We start from the raw sequence: 13,807 nt of genomic DNA, 5'->3' as shown, positions 1-13,807 counted from the left end.
TGAATGTTGGGAAATGTCTCTCAAAGAATCAGCAACAATGGCTGGGATCAGAGCTTTTATATTTAGCTAATACTGTTTTTAGAAAGGAGAAAATATTTCTTCCTGAAGGGATTATAAAGTCTTATAAAAGACACCTGCAAACAAAACAAGTGACAAAAGATCTCTATCATAATTGATAACAGTTATCCTGTGTAAAAATCTATGCTTCTTCAGAAATAAATATATCTTTGCTATTGAATTTCAAAAGGCATCCACTAACCAACAAGCCTGCTGATCAAGAATAGTAAGTTTGAGGAAACCTGCCAAGGAGGAAGTGCTTTTGTCTTATGGATAGCAGTACATTATTAGTCAACAATAAGTTCCTAAATTTTCTTTTCTGATGCCAAACACGTAAGCTTTGAGGCACAGTATCTTTTTAATAGTGTACTGCACATGTAACATCTACTTCATTTTTTTAAGAAGGAAAACTTCGCACTCAGAATTCAAAGTTTGGAATTGAGAAATAATTTAAAAGCCAATTTAAAAGAAATGCAAAAACTAATCAACATGAGGGGAAATGTTTACAAAAATGCAGATTACAGTAGGAGCCTGAAAGAAGAAAACCGTCACATAGAGAGCAACAGCCTTCATTCTTTCATCTCAAACTAGTTAAGTTTTGGTAAGCATATACAGCCTGAAGTATCTATATACTAGCCAAATAACTAAGTTTTCCAATCTGCTAGTAGATGATTCAGCCCTTTGTATGTGCTGTGCATACAGGTCGTCTCCTTCCTTAGTTTTCTTTTGGAGCAAACAAGTTGATTCCCTCAGAAAAAGAGAAGAGTGTAATCCTCAAAACAGTTTGCTTCAGGGTCTGCTCCCAAAGGGAAGTATGGACAAGATCACACCAATTTTGTCTCCCTCTGCTTATGCAGACTTCTCTAATACTTTCCCAGCAAATTTTGCATCCTCAGACAACCCCACATGCCTTTAAACCACATGCCAGGGCATGCAGAACACCCACTCAGTTTCTTGCGAAGAAAACACCATGCAAGTGGGCTGCAACACAACTTTCACATTACTAAAAGTGCACAGAACTAAGGACAAGGGTTAATCATTTTATCTCAAAACCACAGCATCCAAAGGATGCTTTGGCCATGCGAAGTATGAACATAAGCAGTGCAGTCTGCCGTAAAGGGGACAAACCCCTCTGCACTGCTTGGTCTAATGGCCAAGGAGCACTGTGCAAAAGAAATGGTTTTGACTTTGCGGATGTTAAATCCTATGCTAAGAGAACAGGATAACGATTGCAGGACAGCCTGAGCTTCCAGCCAAAAAAAGAAATCACAGAATCATAGAATAGTTAGGGTTGGAAAGGACCTTAAGATCATCTAGTTCCAACCCCCCTGCCATGGGCAGGAACGCCCCACACTAAACCATGCCACCCAAGGCCTCATCCAACCTGGCTTTGAACACCGCCAAGGATGGAGCATTCACAACCTCCCTGGGCAACCCATTCCAGTGCCTCACCACCCTCTCAGTAAAGAACTTCTTCCTTAGATCCAATCGAAACTTCCCCTGTTTAAGTTTTAACCCATTACCCCTTGTCCTGTCACTACAATCCCTGATTAATACTCCATCCCCAGCATCCTTGTATGTAAATACGTATTGTCCCAAGAGACCTGAAAAAGTAAAATAGTCTGTCTTATTAGACAGACTGAAGAAAATGTTCAATCTGTATAACCAGTAGAAAACAAGCGGTATATTACAGAAAGATGCTTATATTGTACTTTCAGGAAAGAGTTTGTCAGGGCCTTAAAAGCCCGTGAACTCAAAATCTTGAAATTCACTCCCTAACTCTCAAAAAACCCCAATCACTTTAAGTGACAGGTAAAACACATCACCTTCCTTTCTTCCCCAAAAATGACATGTGGCACTGTAATGCTTCGCAAAATAAATGCACATCTTAACTTTAACAACTTAACCAAACTAGGAAAAACTTTATCTTAAAAAGTGTTTTAACTCACGCCTTGGAATATACCTTTTTCTTTCCTATTTTCAAGAGTTCAGCACTAACATGATTAAACTGCTCAACCCACAGCGTCTTTAGTTTATTTTCAAAGAAGTCAAAACAAGGTTTAGATCCTGAATAAGTTATCTCTAAGAGACAAAGAAAAGTTAGCAACAGCACCTTAAGAAACCTTTCCGATTTCAGCACGACAGCTCTGATCCACTAAGTGGATCCAAGTCACTGCTTTCTCTAGCCACCATGATTGTGTGTGATTCATGTTATTTTTGTACAGCACACTCAAATTTTTTTTCAGCTTTATCCTTCCACATTTTTTATAAGGAGGATTAAATACCAACTGCAACAGAAAAATTACCTTGATGTCATATATAATCCCTTATCCTTTCATCGTCACCAAAATCTCAGTGCTTTGTCCATCTTTCTTGTCTGCAGCAACTTATTTCACTTGTTCCTATTAAGGCTATTATATTCACCCTATTACTACTAATCTTTTCTTTGTAAATAGCCACACCTATTTTAATCCAAAATGGTGTGGTAAGCATTTGATTCTTTGTGGAAGTAGACATTTAATTAGGTTAATCTGTGCTATCTTTTCATGCGAGTTGATTGTTTCTTTACTATGGACATATTTCTTGTAACAGCAATAAGCTTGCCAGATCGCTTGGAGGCAAATCAGGAGCAATTTACCAAGCATGTAGCTACTATGAACTGAAATCTTGACATAATAGCAAGTTGTGTATAGCCACTCCTACCTGCCAGTTATTACTCATGTTAGCTTTTTACCGACACATTAAATTTCAACCACACCTTTCTTTCACAAACAAGTACTTTCTTTCAACTCAGCTACATCTGCGACAAATAGCTGATTTTCACCAAAGCATACAGGAATCTAAATTCAGAATGCAGTGCAGAAGGCTTTGACAGTAGCAACCGAAATTACCTGCATGAAGTCCAAAAATGTCAATGGAAGCAAGTCATCCAGGTGGCCAATATCTTTGGAGAAACGATTCAAGATTCTTCCTACAGAAACAGAATTGGAGAAGAAAAGAAAAAGAAAGTAAATATAATTCCAGAAAAGATCAAAATATCTCAAACACACCATATTTTACCATTTTAGTAACAGTTAAAAGGAAACAGCTGCAATCTAAAGATAAAAAGACAATTTCTGAAACCACCATGAAGGGAATCTTTTACAACCACTGCAATGTATTTTGAAGAATACTTTTTTACAAATGTCTTCTACCCAGATATAAACTCTGTGCTTAAAATGCTATGAAAAAATTAAAATGGGCTTTGAAGATAATAGTTCAATAGAATTTAACACGTGACACATGCTCAGCATGTGCAGGTAAAGGTTTACAGTTCGGACAACTTAGTGCAAGTTTCATCAAGTAACATCAGCCAGAATTTGCCCCTATCCTGAAACTCACTAGTGCTCACATGTCCCACAGAGATCATAGTTGATCTAACTGATCCTTTTTATCATTTCTGTTCCCACGCCTCCACCATTATATGTGGGTTCAAATTTCAGGCATTTCTGAAATGAAATCTGAGACAGATTTCATGCAGCCTTACATTTATACTCATTCAAAACCTTGACAATACTGATCTGTATTAAAGCTAATAAAACAATTTTTAATCTGCTGTCAGTGAAGCATTTACGCTTCTCTATTTTCCCAAGTTCTACTTGAGTGAAAAATTCAGTTATATCAAGAGTTCTGTAACAATTAAAGTCACAATGCTGCCACCTGTAAGTGGATTAGTGTCTTTCTCTATTAATCGATATCTCTACTCACCAGGAAAGAAAGTAAGCGAAGGATGGGAATCTGGCCTTTTCTAAGGGGTGTAATGCCCGTACATGCATTCACGTTGCTTTTTTTATCTACATATATCTTGACTCAGTTATTACTTCTAACTGGTACAAACACATTCACTGCATTGGCAACAAAAGACTTTTCTTTTTCTTTTCAAAGGAGCTAATTAAACTGAAAGTAGTTCAGTTTAAAGTTTCCAAGGATTGCGTTGGAGACATAATTCAAAGATAAAAGATACTGAAGTAACTTCTGTAGCAAACACCGTTTTAGTTTTCTCTTCACGGCTGCCTCGGGATTATGGATTTTGTTGCGTAATATTGACTTCTTTTAAGGGAATTTCTGTTCCTCACCAAGCCATATACAAAACATGCTCTGTTCAGGCCTGGGACAAGGCCCATTCCAGTGCCTCACCACCCTCTCAGTAAAAAACTTCTTCCTTATATCCAATCTAAACTTCCCCTGTTTAAGTTTGAACCCATTACCCCTTGTCCTGTCACTACAGTCCCTGATGAAGAGTCCATCCCCAGCATCCTTAAAGGCCCCCTTCAGATACCAGAAGGCTGCTATGAGGTCTCCATGCAGCCTTCTCTTCTCCAGGCTGAACAGCCCCAACTTTCTCAGCCTCTCTTCATACGGGAGGTGCTCCAGTCCCCTGATCATCCTCGTGGCCCTCCTCTCCACTTGTTCCAACAGTTCCATGTCCTTTTTATGTTGAGGACACCAGAACTGCACACAATACTCCAAGTGAGGTCTCACGAGAGCAGAGTAGAGGGGCAGGATCACCTCCTTCGACCTGCTGGTCACTCTCCTTTTGATGCAGCCCAGGATACAGTTGGCTTTCTGGGCTGCGAGCACACACTGAAGCCAGCTCATGTTCATTTTCTCTTCGACCAACACCCCCAAGTCCTTCTCTGCAGAGCTGCTCTGAATCTCTTCTCTGCCCAACCTGTAGCTGTGCCTGGGATTGCTCCCACCCAGGTGTAGGACCTTGCACTTGGCATGGTTAAACTTCATAAGGTTGGCATCAGCCCACCTCACAAGCGTGTCAAGGTTCCTCTGGATGGCATCCCTTCCCTCCAGCGTATCAACCAAACCACACAGCTTGGTGTCATCGGCAAACTTGCTGAGGGCGCACTCAATCCCACTGTCCATGTCACCGACAAAGATGTTGAACAAGACCGGTCCCAGCACCGATCCCTGAGGGACACCACTCGTTACCGGTCTCCAGCCGGACATCGAGCCATTGACCACAACTCTTTGCGTGCCGCCATCCAGCCAGTTCTTTATCCACCGAGTGGTCCACCCATCAAATTGATGTCTCTCCAATTTAGAGACAAAGATGTCGTGTGGGACAGTGTCAAAGGCTTTGCACAAGTCCAGGTAGATGACGTCAACTGCTCTGCCCCTGTCCATCAGTTCCATAGCTCCATCATAGAAGGCCACCAAATTGGTCAGGCAGGATTTCCCCTTAGTGAAGCCATGCTGGCTGTCACCAACCACCTTGCTGTTTTTCATGTGCCTTAGCATGCCTTCCAGAAGAATATGCTCCAAGAGTTTGCCAAGCACAGAGGTGAGACTGACTGGTGTGTAATTCCCCGGGTCATCCATTTTCCCCTTCTTGAAAATGAGGGTTATATTTCCCTTCTTCCAGTCGTTGGGAACTTCACCTGACTGCCACGATTTTTCAAATATGATGGCCAGTGGCTTAGCAACTTCATTTGCCAGCTCCTTCAGGACCCTTGGATGGATTTCATCAGGTCCCATGGACTTGTGTACGTTCAGGTTTTTAATCATAGAATAGTTACTTGCCTGAATGACTTCACTTTATTTTACAGACTGGAGAGCAGAGCAAGGAAGATGACAGTGCCAGGCCCCTCCGTGAAATGCTCCAAGACACACCAATTGCAAGCTCTACGCAAGGGCAAAAGATTATTCCCATAGCGAGCAAATTCTCCACCTTACTTCAGCCTTAGAATCTCCCTTCGTCTCTTAGCCCCAACTAAGTTTTATTTGCACTGTTTTCAGACTGATGTTAAGAAGCTATTGCACAAACTGTCTGCAACACTATGGGAAGGCAGAAAGGTCATTCAGGCTGGCTACTTTCCATAGCCACAGCACAAGTCAGGTCAATGTCAGCACCTCCAGGAATCAAGCAATGCGTTTACAATCACCCTCACCCCACAGGTGGGAGAGCACATACAAACTTGTTCCTGGAAAAGCACTGTGCTTACTCTCATTTTGTACAGTAAAGACAAGGCCTGAAGGGCTAGAGAAGCCATTACAAAGTCAATGTAATGTTGCTTGCTGTGAAGAGATTTAACTCTTGGGTTGTTTCGGTTCCAGCAGTATCTCAGAATTTAGCTCTTATTTCCCTCCCCTGAGATTTCTATTGAAGAATCACCTGGTAAAGTTGCTCAAGGAGGAATTTGCTGATTTTGAGTCTGGGTTTTGGTTTGGGATTTTTCAGCAACTGTGGGTATGACAGGACATGACATTTCAGTTGGAAGGGACCTACAGCAATCACCTAGTCCATCTGCCTAACCAGTTCAAGGCTGACCAAAAGTTTATCCTCTTAAACACTGACAGGCTTGGGGCACTGGCCACCTCTCTAGCAAGCCTATTCCAGTGTCTGACCACCCTCTCAGTAAAGAAATGCTTTCTAATGTCCAATTTAAATCTCCCCTGGTTCAGCTTTGAACCATTCCCAAACATTCTATGACTGGATATCAAGGAGAAGAGCTTAAGAGAAGAGCTTAGGAGAAGGCTGTGTCAACCTCCAACCACTTCCTCAGAAAGTTTGTGCTGCAACAAGAGCTTTAGGCTGCAAGCATGATATAAATCTGTCCGTGTGCTTTCAGGGGTGAAAAGCTGGTATAGATATAAATGAGAGCTGCTGAATACTTGCTTTCATGCTGCACACCAAGAGCGACTGCAGCAGTATTTCCCTCCACAGGAACACCTCTTCCAGTGAAGTTCTTTGAGGAACATGGTCTGAAAGAAAAGCTTAGCTCACCTGAGCTGGCCTCAGTAGTCTTCTAGCTTTATTATCTCTTCTGTATTTCCACTAACCACCAACTACTCAAATTCCCATTGGTAATAAAGCTGCTAATCAATTGCCAAAACTGTATTTTTGGCAATCACCTTATTAAATGGTTAAGTGTAACAGTGTTTCTATAGACTGTTCTGACAGAGCTGTGAGGTGCCACTAGGAAAGTGGAAATTAATCTGACATTATCAATAAAACATGAAAATATCTTTTAATCTGGCTAATCCTCTTTAAAATGTAAATACAGTAATTCTGTAAAATGATATGGACTAAAATATGAGTGAGCAAAAGAAACAATATATGAAAAAGACAGACCTTGACAACTGGAACCTTTTACACTCCACCTGATGCAACTAAAGCAATTTAAACAGTGGGGACGTGAACCAGCTGCTTCCCAAATAAACATTCAGGTGAATCTCTGGTAGCAGAACTTTATTTTTTTAAATTTTCAAGTTACTGAAAAAAAGTTACTTATGACCTATTTAGTGTTTGCACATAGTAATTCTGGAAAACATCACCTGAAGTCATGAAGCCTAGAAAAATACCTCGCTTCTCGCTAAGAGGTCCACATCTTCATCTTGTAACATTAATTCGGTGACCATTAACGCTTTTCTACTGCTAAAAGCAAGTGACAGAGCCACAAGCCTTAGCCCTATTTTTGTTATTGCTAGTTTTCAACAATATTACCCCAGTGACTGTATAGAGAGATGTATTTCAGATCCTGTTCATATGGATATAACTGAACTGACATTTTATTCAGCATTCGTCCTACACAGAAGCAAGCTACGGTAACCTACTAAAGCAAGTTCACTCACCATATACCAGAGTGTGCATTTCCAAGTAGAAGTGCTGTGCTTTGGAAATATCTGCAAAATCCGCCATAGCCATTGTGATATTGCATCCAGAGTGATTGCTACATTTGTAAGGATGTCTACAAGTAAATTTCACACGGTATGAAGAAACAACTATTTCCATGTACTGGAAGCACAGTAAAATCAGTGGCTTGCTTATGCATTATTAAATATGCAAGCAAGAGGAAACATTCCAGACAGGAAAGTTCAAGTAGCCATTTTGAGTCAGGACTCAAAATGCTTACAGTTATGACTATAGTTTCTACTAGGATTTGCAAACCTAACTTTTGGGAATGGTTCTTCAGATTAAAGAAACCATTACACCTGCACAACTCATTCCCCCACCAAAAAAATATATTTTCCTCTCCAGAACTTCTAATAGCCTTCTCTCAGAAACTTACAGACTATCAACACCACCTTCTCGCAATACTTCACACTTGCAAACCCCCCAAATTCCTTAAGTAAGCATTCTGTGATGTGGATATATACCAAAAGACAGATCTAGTCCAGTATTTTCAATTTATAAAACTCTTCAAGCTCACTTAATACTTGCACCCTTTACTTATCCCAGCGAGTTTCACTCTGGGCTTCAAAAGCAAAAAGAAAACAAAAAAACTTGTAAGGCAAAGGAGATTTCAAGAAAGCACTAACAAGAAAGTCTTTTAAGAAACCAAGAACTAAGCATGCCGATGTTATAACAGCATCCAAACTCGTGAATAGTATCTGCCTTTTTAATCACTCAGGCTTCCATGTGGTGTGCAGCATCAGTAGCAAGCTGCAAAAGGGAACGTGCTCTCTTCAACAGTCCTGTGTTTGTTTTTACATCAGATAACTTAATCAGAACACACACTGTTGTTAGATTTCTTCCGAAGTAATTAAATAACTATTCAATGCCAATTAATCACAGTTAAATAAGGGTCTGTCACCAAAGTGCTATGTACACATTTCAGACTATTTAATGGTCAAATACTTGGCAGTATGAAAGTTAAACAATGATTCATTAAACCTCCTCCACTACACAATAGTTAGGCTAAACTTGAAGTGAAAGAATCAAGCCTCTTTTGTTCTCCATGAAAAAGACATCAAACTTCAGTATGTGATACTCTTTTCTGCCTCACTCTGTAAACTGCTTTAATTGCATGAATCAGAATGTGTTCAGGTGCTACATACCCACTTTGCTTCTGCAGGTGCCTACTGATACTTTGGAATAGATGTTCAAACCTGTCATCCAAATAATGAAAACACTTGACAGTATGCCACACCTATTTAAAATGTTTATACATACTTCATGATGAAAGAAATATAATCCAAACTGAATCAACACTTGGGATGTAAACACCAGAAAAGAAAAGGTTTGGGTTTGTTTTCTTTTTTTAAACAAGAAACTAGGATCCTCCACTGGAACAGCCAAATGCCTCTCATAGCATTCAGTGTTGTGCAATCTAAATTCCAAGGACCCTAAGAGCAGCAGTATATTATTTCTAAATGTATTTGGCATTTCTAGTATTCTCTGTTGGCCAGTGCATTCACTGAAATACTTCTGTGTAACACAACAGAGTGGGCAGATTGATTTTATATACCTCGCAAAGAGCTTACAAAGCCTTTGTACCCACTTGCTTCATCACACATTGCTGAAATACTTTGTTGCTACTTCTCTAGTTCTCCGATTCGCCTCTTTGGAAAAGAAAAATGGTTTGATGGAAGTACCTTCCAGGGATAGAAAGCTTTTGCCACTTCTGTGTGCATGGGTGCATGCTCCTGGAGCCTTTTTCTCCTCTGAGATAAGGCTAATCCTCAACACAGAATTCTAATTGCATCGCACTTTAGTTCAATACGTAAATGTTATTAATAAATACTGCTTTGCATAGTAACCTAAACTCCTCCATGGCAATTAGCCTAAATATCAATTTTCACAAGTACACTGCATTTACCAGGGGGCAAGTGTTCCAAATCTCCCTATATATATATATATACCTACTCTGCAACAGTGAAGCCAGGAACACTCCCCAGCCCCCATGAAGGAAAGGTAACAAATTAAACACTATTATCACATTAACGTGCCACTCAAAGGTGGGTGCCAGGAGGATGGAGCCAGACCCTTTTTAGTGAGTGGTGCCCAGCGACAGATTGAGGAGCAGTAGACATAAGCTAGAACACAAGAAGTTACATTTCAAAATAAGGAAGCACAACTTTAAGTTAAGGGTGACGGAACACTGGAACAGGCTGCCAGGAGGGTTGTGGAGTCTCCCTCTCTGGAGACATTCAAAACCCGCCTGGACGTGTTCCTGTATAACCTGTTCTAGGTGGCCCTGCCTTGGCAGGGGGGTTCCTTCCAGCCCTAGCAATTCTGTGGTCTCCCACCTCTTGCTGCAAACTCACAGAAACCCATCTGAAAGCTACTTGTACTCCTAGGAATCAATTCAGGAAGGTAGTCAGTCATACATGTAAGCAAACCCAACTAGGATTGCAGACGTGCTTGAAGGCAGTCATGTCACAGAGATGCTCTTCTAATTTAGAGGGCTTCATGTTAAGTTAGTCGAAAGCACACACCTCATGGCCACCTACTTTCCTCGGCAAGGAGGAAAGGTTCCCAGGGCATCACACTCTGCCAACACCACACACCGAGGTACGACCTGCAAGATGGAGGCACAGCACCAGCACCAAGGTGGCCACAGCAGCATGGTGTGCCATCACCACGCCCCATCCTAGGGAGATGTGCTACAACAGACCTTATTTTGCATATAGAATCATAGAATCATAGAATAGTTAGGGCTGGAAAGGACCTTAAGATCATCTAGTTCCAACCCCCCTGCCATGGGCAGGGACACCCCACACTAAACCATGCCACCCAAGGCCTCATCCAACCTGGCCTTGAACACTGCCAAGGACGGAGCACTCACGACCTCCCTGGGCAACCCATGCCAGTGCCTCACCACCCTCACAGTAAACAACTTCCTCCTTATATCCAATCTAAACTTCCCCTGTTTAAGTTTGAACCCGTTACCCCTTGTCCTGTCACTACAGTCCCTAATGAAGAGTCCCTCCCCAGCATCCTTGTAGGCCCCTTTCAAATATATGTAGAGGTGTTAACTTACCTGAAAGAGAGAAATCACAGAACAGAATAGAATCATAGAATAGCTGGGTTGGAAGGGACCTTAAAGATCACCTAGTTCTAACCCCCCTGCATGGTTGCCCAAAGCCCCAATCCAGGCTGGCCTAGAACACTTCCAGGGACAGGGCATGTACTTTAGCAGTTTGAATTACAGTGTGTTAAACTGAATACATTTTAAATGCACACACAGTAGTAAAATAATGCTCAGAAGCATGTATATGGTGATAAAAGCATACTCAAAGGTAGGAATAAAGGAAATAGCCACACAGAACTGGGAACGTTTACATGCCCATCAATTTAACCACACTAAATATGTTTCCCATTCTCTCAGTGGTATAAATTGACAGCTCTCCACACATCGTGCTGTTAAGCTATGGCATTCAGTAACTGATAAGTCTTCAGCTGTGCTCAGTTCACACACATATGCTGAAAAAAAATAGAAAAAAGGAAAAAGTGCTGCAACTACAAGCAGCCTTCTATTTCATCAAAGCAGCGACAAAGTGGATTGTCCATATCAAATGTTGGCAGGAAGCAGACATTACATCAACCTTGTAAAATACAACTATGAAATCAACAAAATAATTAAAGATGGATTAGTGACTTTGAAAGGAATTGTAAGTTTGTGAAATATTTATTCAGAAAGAAATCTGGAAATGCATCTCCTGCATAGCAGTCAATTACTGATCTATTCTGGCTTTTCTTCCATATTTCTACAAAGAAACATCAATAGGTCTGTTATCTTTTTTTAATATATGTTTAGCACCACAAGTCCACACAAACTGCCATATACAGCATTACTGTCTTCCCCACAGGCATCCTATAAATATAAATAAGAAAAGCTACCCCGTTTTTTTTTTTAACTTAGCCGTCTGAGACTGACAGGAATATTATCACTTCCTTAGACATTTGCAAATGGGCACAGTGGTGCTGGGCAAAAATATGCTGAGATCATAATATCCATTTATCTAAACTGCCAGCATGTAATGAATTCAGGTGGGATGCTTTCTATCCAAATTAATTTACTACTTGAAAAGGACTTTTTCCACGAATGCTGTCAAACAGGAAAACAGGGAATGAGAAGAAAATGTGAACACTGCGTCTGATCTTATTTCTAAGTGTAGGATTTAAAAAAAGAAGGATAATTCTGACAAAGATAAGAACTGAAAAAAGGCTTCTTTGGAAATTAATTTCTATTTTTACCATTGATGTTACTAAATTGTCTATTGTCTACATTACCTAGCACGAACACATTGATCCTAACTGTACAGTTGTTTCTTGAACTTTACAGCCCACTAGAAACACACATTTTTATGACACCTATTTTAATGATTAGAATTACCCTGCTTGTAGAAAATCAAAACAGGACAATGCTCTCCATGCAAGCTGTCTTAGCTCTTTGCTAAATTATGTGGTACAGCTGATCAGTCTTTTTTTTCCCTGGGTGTGCTCAAAAGGGTGTATGTATTAACACCAGGTATCACCAACCAACGTTTATCTCCTCACTTACGATACAATACAGAAAGGATATATAAAGCCTTTGTTAAAAACTGAAGCACACAAAGAAAAACATCTTGATTGGGAGGGGGAAAAAAAAAAAAAGAAGTATAACTTTCCTTTTTTCTCAAACTGCTTTCATGAGAAATCTTGAAATACCTTCTGCATTGTAAATGCTTTTTGTATTACATATCATTACCAAGTAACCAACTTGGCTACAATTTCAGCTGTAACAGAATTTGCAAATAGAATTTAACTTTGGTGCTCTATTCTACTTGCTAGCAAAAAGATCTCATCCACAAAAGCACGACAGATCTGAGAGAATATATTCATCAGCAACTTCCAAATTCCTGGTCTCCGCAATGTTACCTCATACCCCAGTAACTAACAGTCACAGGCTTTCTTCATTTGTAATTTAGTGTGAATGTAAGTAATTGGCATCATTCAGAAGAACAAACTTCTGGCTATAAAACAACTTTCTATTCCATAACCTGAGTACAAAGCTACCTCTCTGCTTTATAATTAGAATGACAATGAAAACACACACCTGCCGCCTCCCCCAACCCCTGGAGTAATATTAAACCTTTATTAAGTAAATTCTGTGATGAAGATGCCAGAACAAAGCTCTAACAACTCCAGAAGTTAACCTCTGGTTATCCTTTCTGCTGTTTTTTAAACTCATTTTTATTTGCTAGAGCTATTTTAAGTTATCCTGAGCTTAATGAACACTTAAATGTACTGAAACAAATCAAAAACTAAAACCAAGCCAACAATTGTAATACAGTGCTGAAATACAGCTGCATACTACAACATAAGCAGTAAGAGATTTTGAGGCACATAGTTCAACCGAACCAAAGAAAAGAAGTATTTATACAAAGGAGGAGGTACACGAAGAGTTCACATTGGCTCCCTTCCCCTTCCTGAAGGGGAAAAAATAAATAAAAAATAGTAACCACTTGCAATTTCTTATCAACTGGCCTTTAGAAAGCTGTCAAATTGTACACTATGTACAGAATTTTCTGTTGATTTACACCACCTTCTTTTTCTATTCCAGATGTAAAGTTACCTACTTCAACTCCTCACCACAATACAAAGCATCACTATAACAGAAACACAGAATAGTAAGCAAGAAATACAATCTCATATTGGCTTTTTACTAGCACGATTATGGATTTCATTCTTTGCTAAACTGTTTAACCACAAACATGCCCACTTCTGAAAGAGCATTTGTGCAGTCTAGCTCTCCTTTCTGCTAAATCCGATTTGGATTGGAAATACGTCCCAAGTGTTGTTTTGCTGGAGGGGGGGCTTAGAATGAATTAAACTGAACACTACAAATCAGGATGGGCTGAATTATCTCAAGAGTATTCTGTTGTTGGAATTATTACATGAGAGGAGAAAAACAGCTTTTAGAGCTACGTTCAGATTTGGGGGTATATATAATTGTACATCAATACAAGGATTAAAACAAAAAAAAAAGGA

The 13,807-nt window shown here is 40.0% G+C and overlaps 1 protein-coding gene across 1 annotated transcript in view; it reads right to left on the bottom strand.

The window, feature by feature from the left end:
* Positions 1 to 13,807, bottom strand: part of ABCC4 (ATP binding cassette subfamily C member 4 (PEL blood group)) — a gene marked incomplete at both ends in the record, with an annotated part of 149,712 nt that overhangs the window by 59,288 nt on the left and 76,617 nt on the right. The window contains one exon of the mRNA XM_080612854.1: positions 2,949 to 3,028. Within this exon, the coding sequence (XP_080468980.1) occupies positions 2,949 to 3,028 (80 nt within the window). The remainder of the gene's footprint in view (positions 1 to 2,948; positions 3,029 to 13,807) is intronic.

Source organism: Psittacula echo (genome assembly GCF_963264785.1).
Source record: "Psittacula echo genome assembly, chromosome: 3".
NCBI lineage: Eukaryota > Metazoa > Chordata > Aves > Psittaciformes > Psittacidae > Psittacula > Psittacula echo.
Note: the sequence above shows the minus strand (reverse complement) of the source record. Positions and strands in the feature narration are given on the sequence as shown.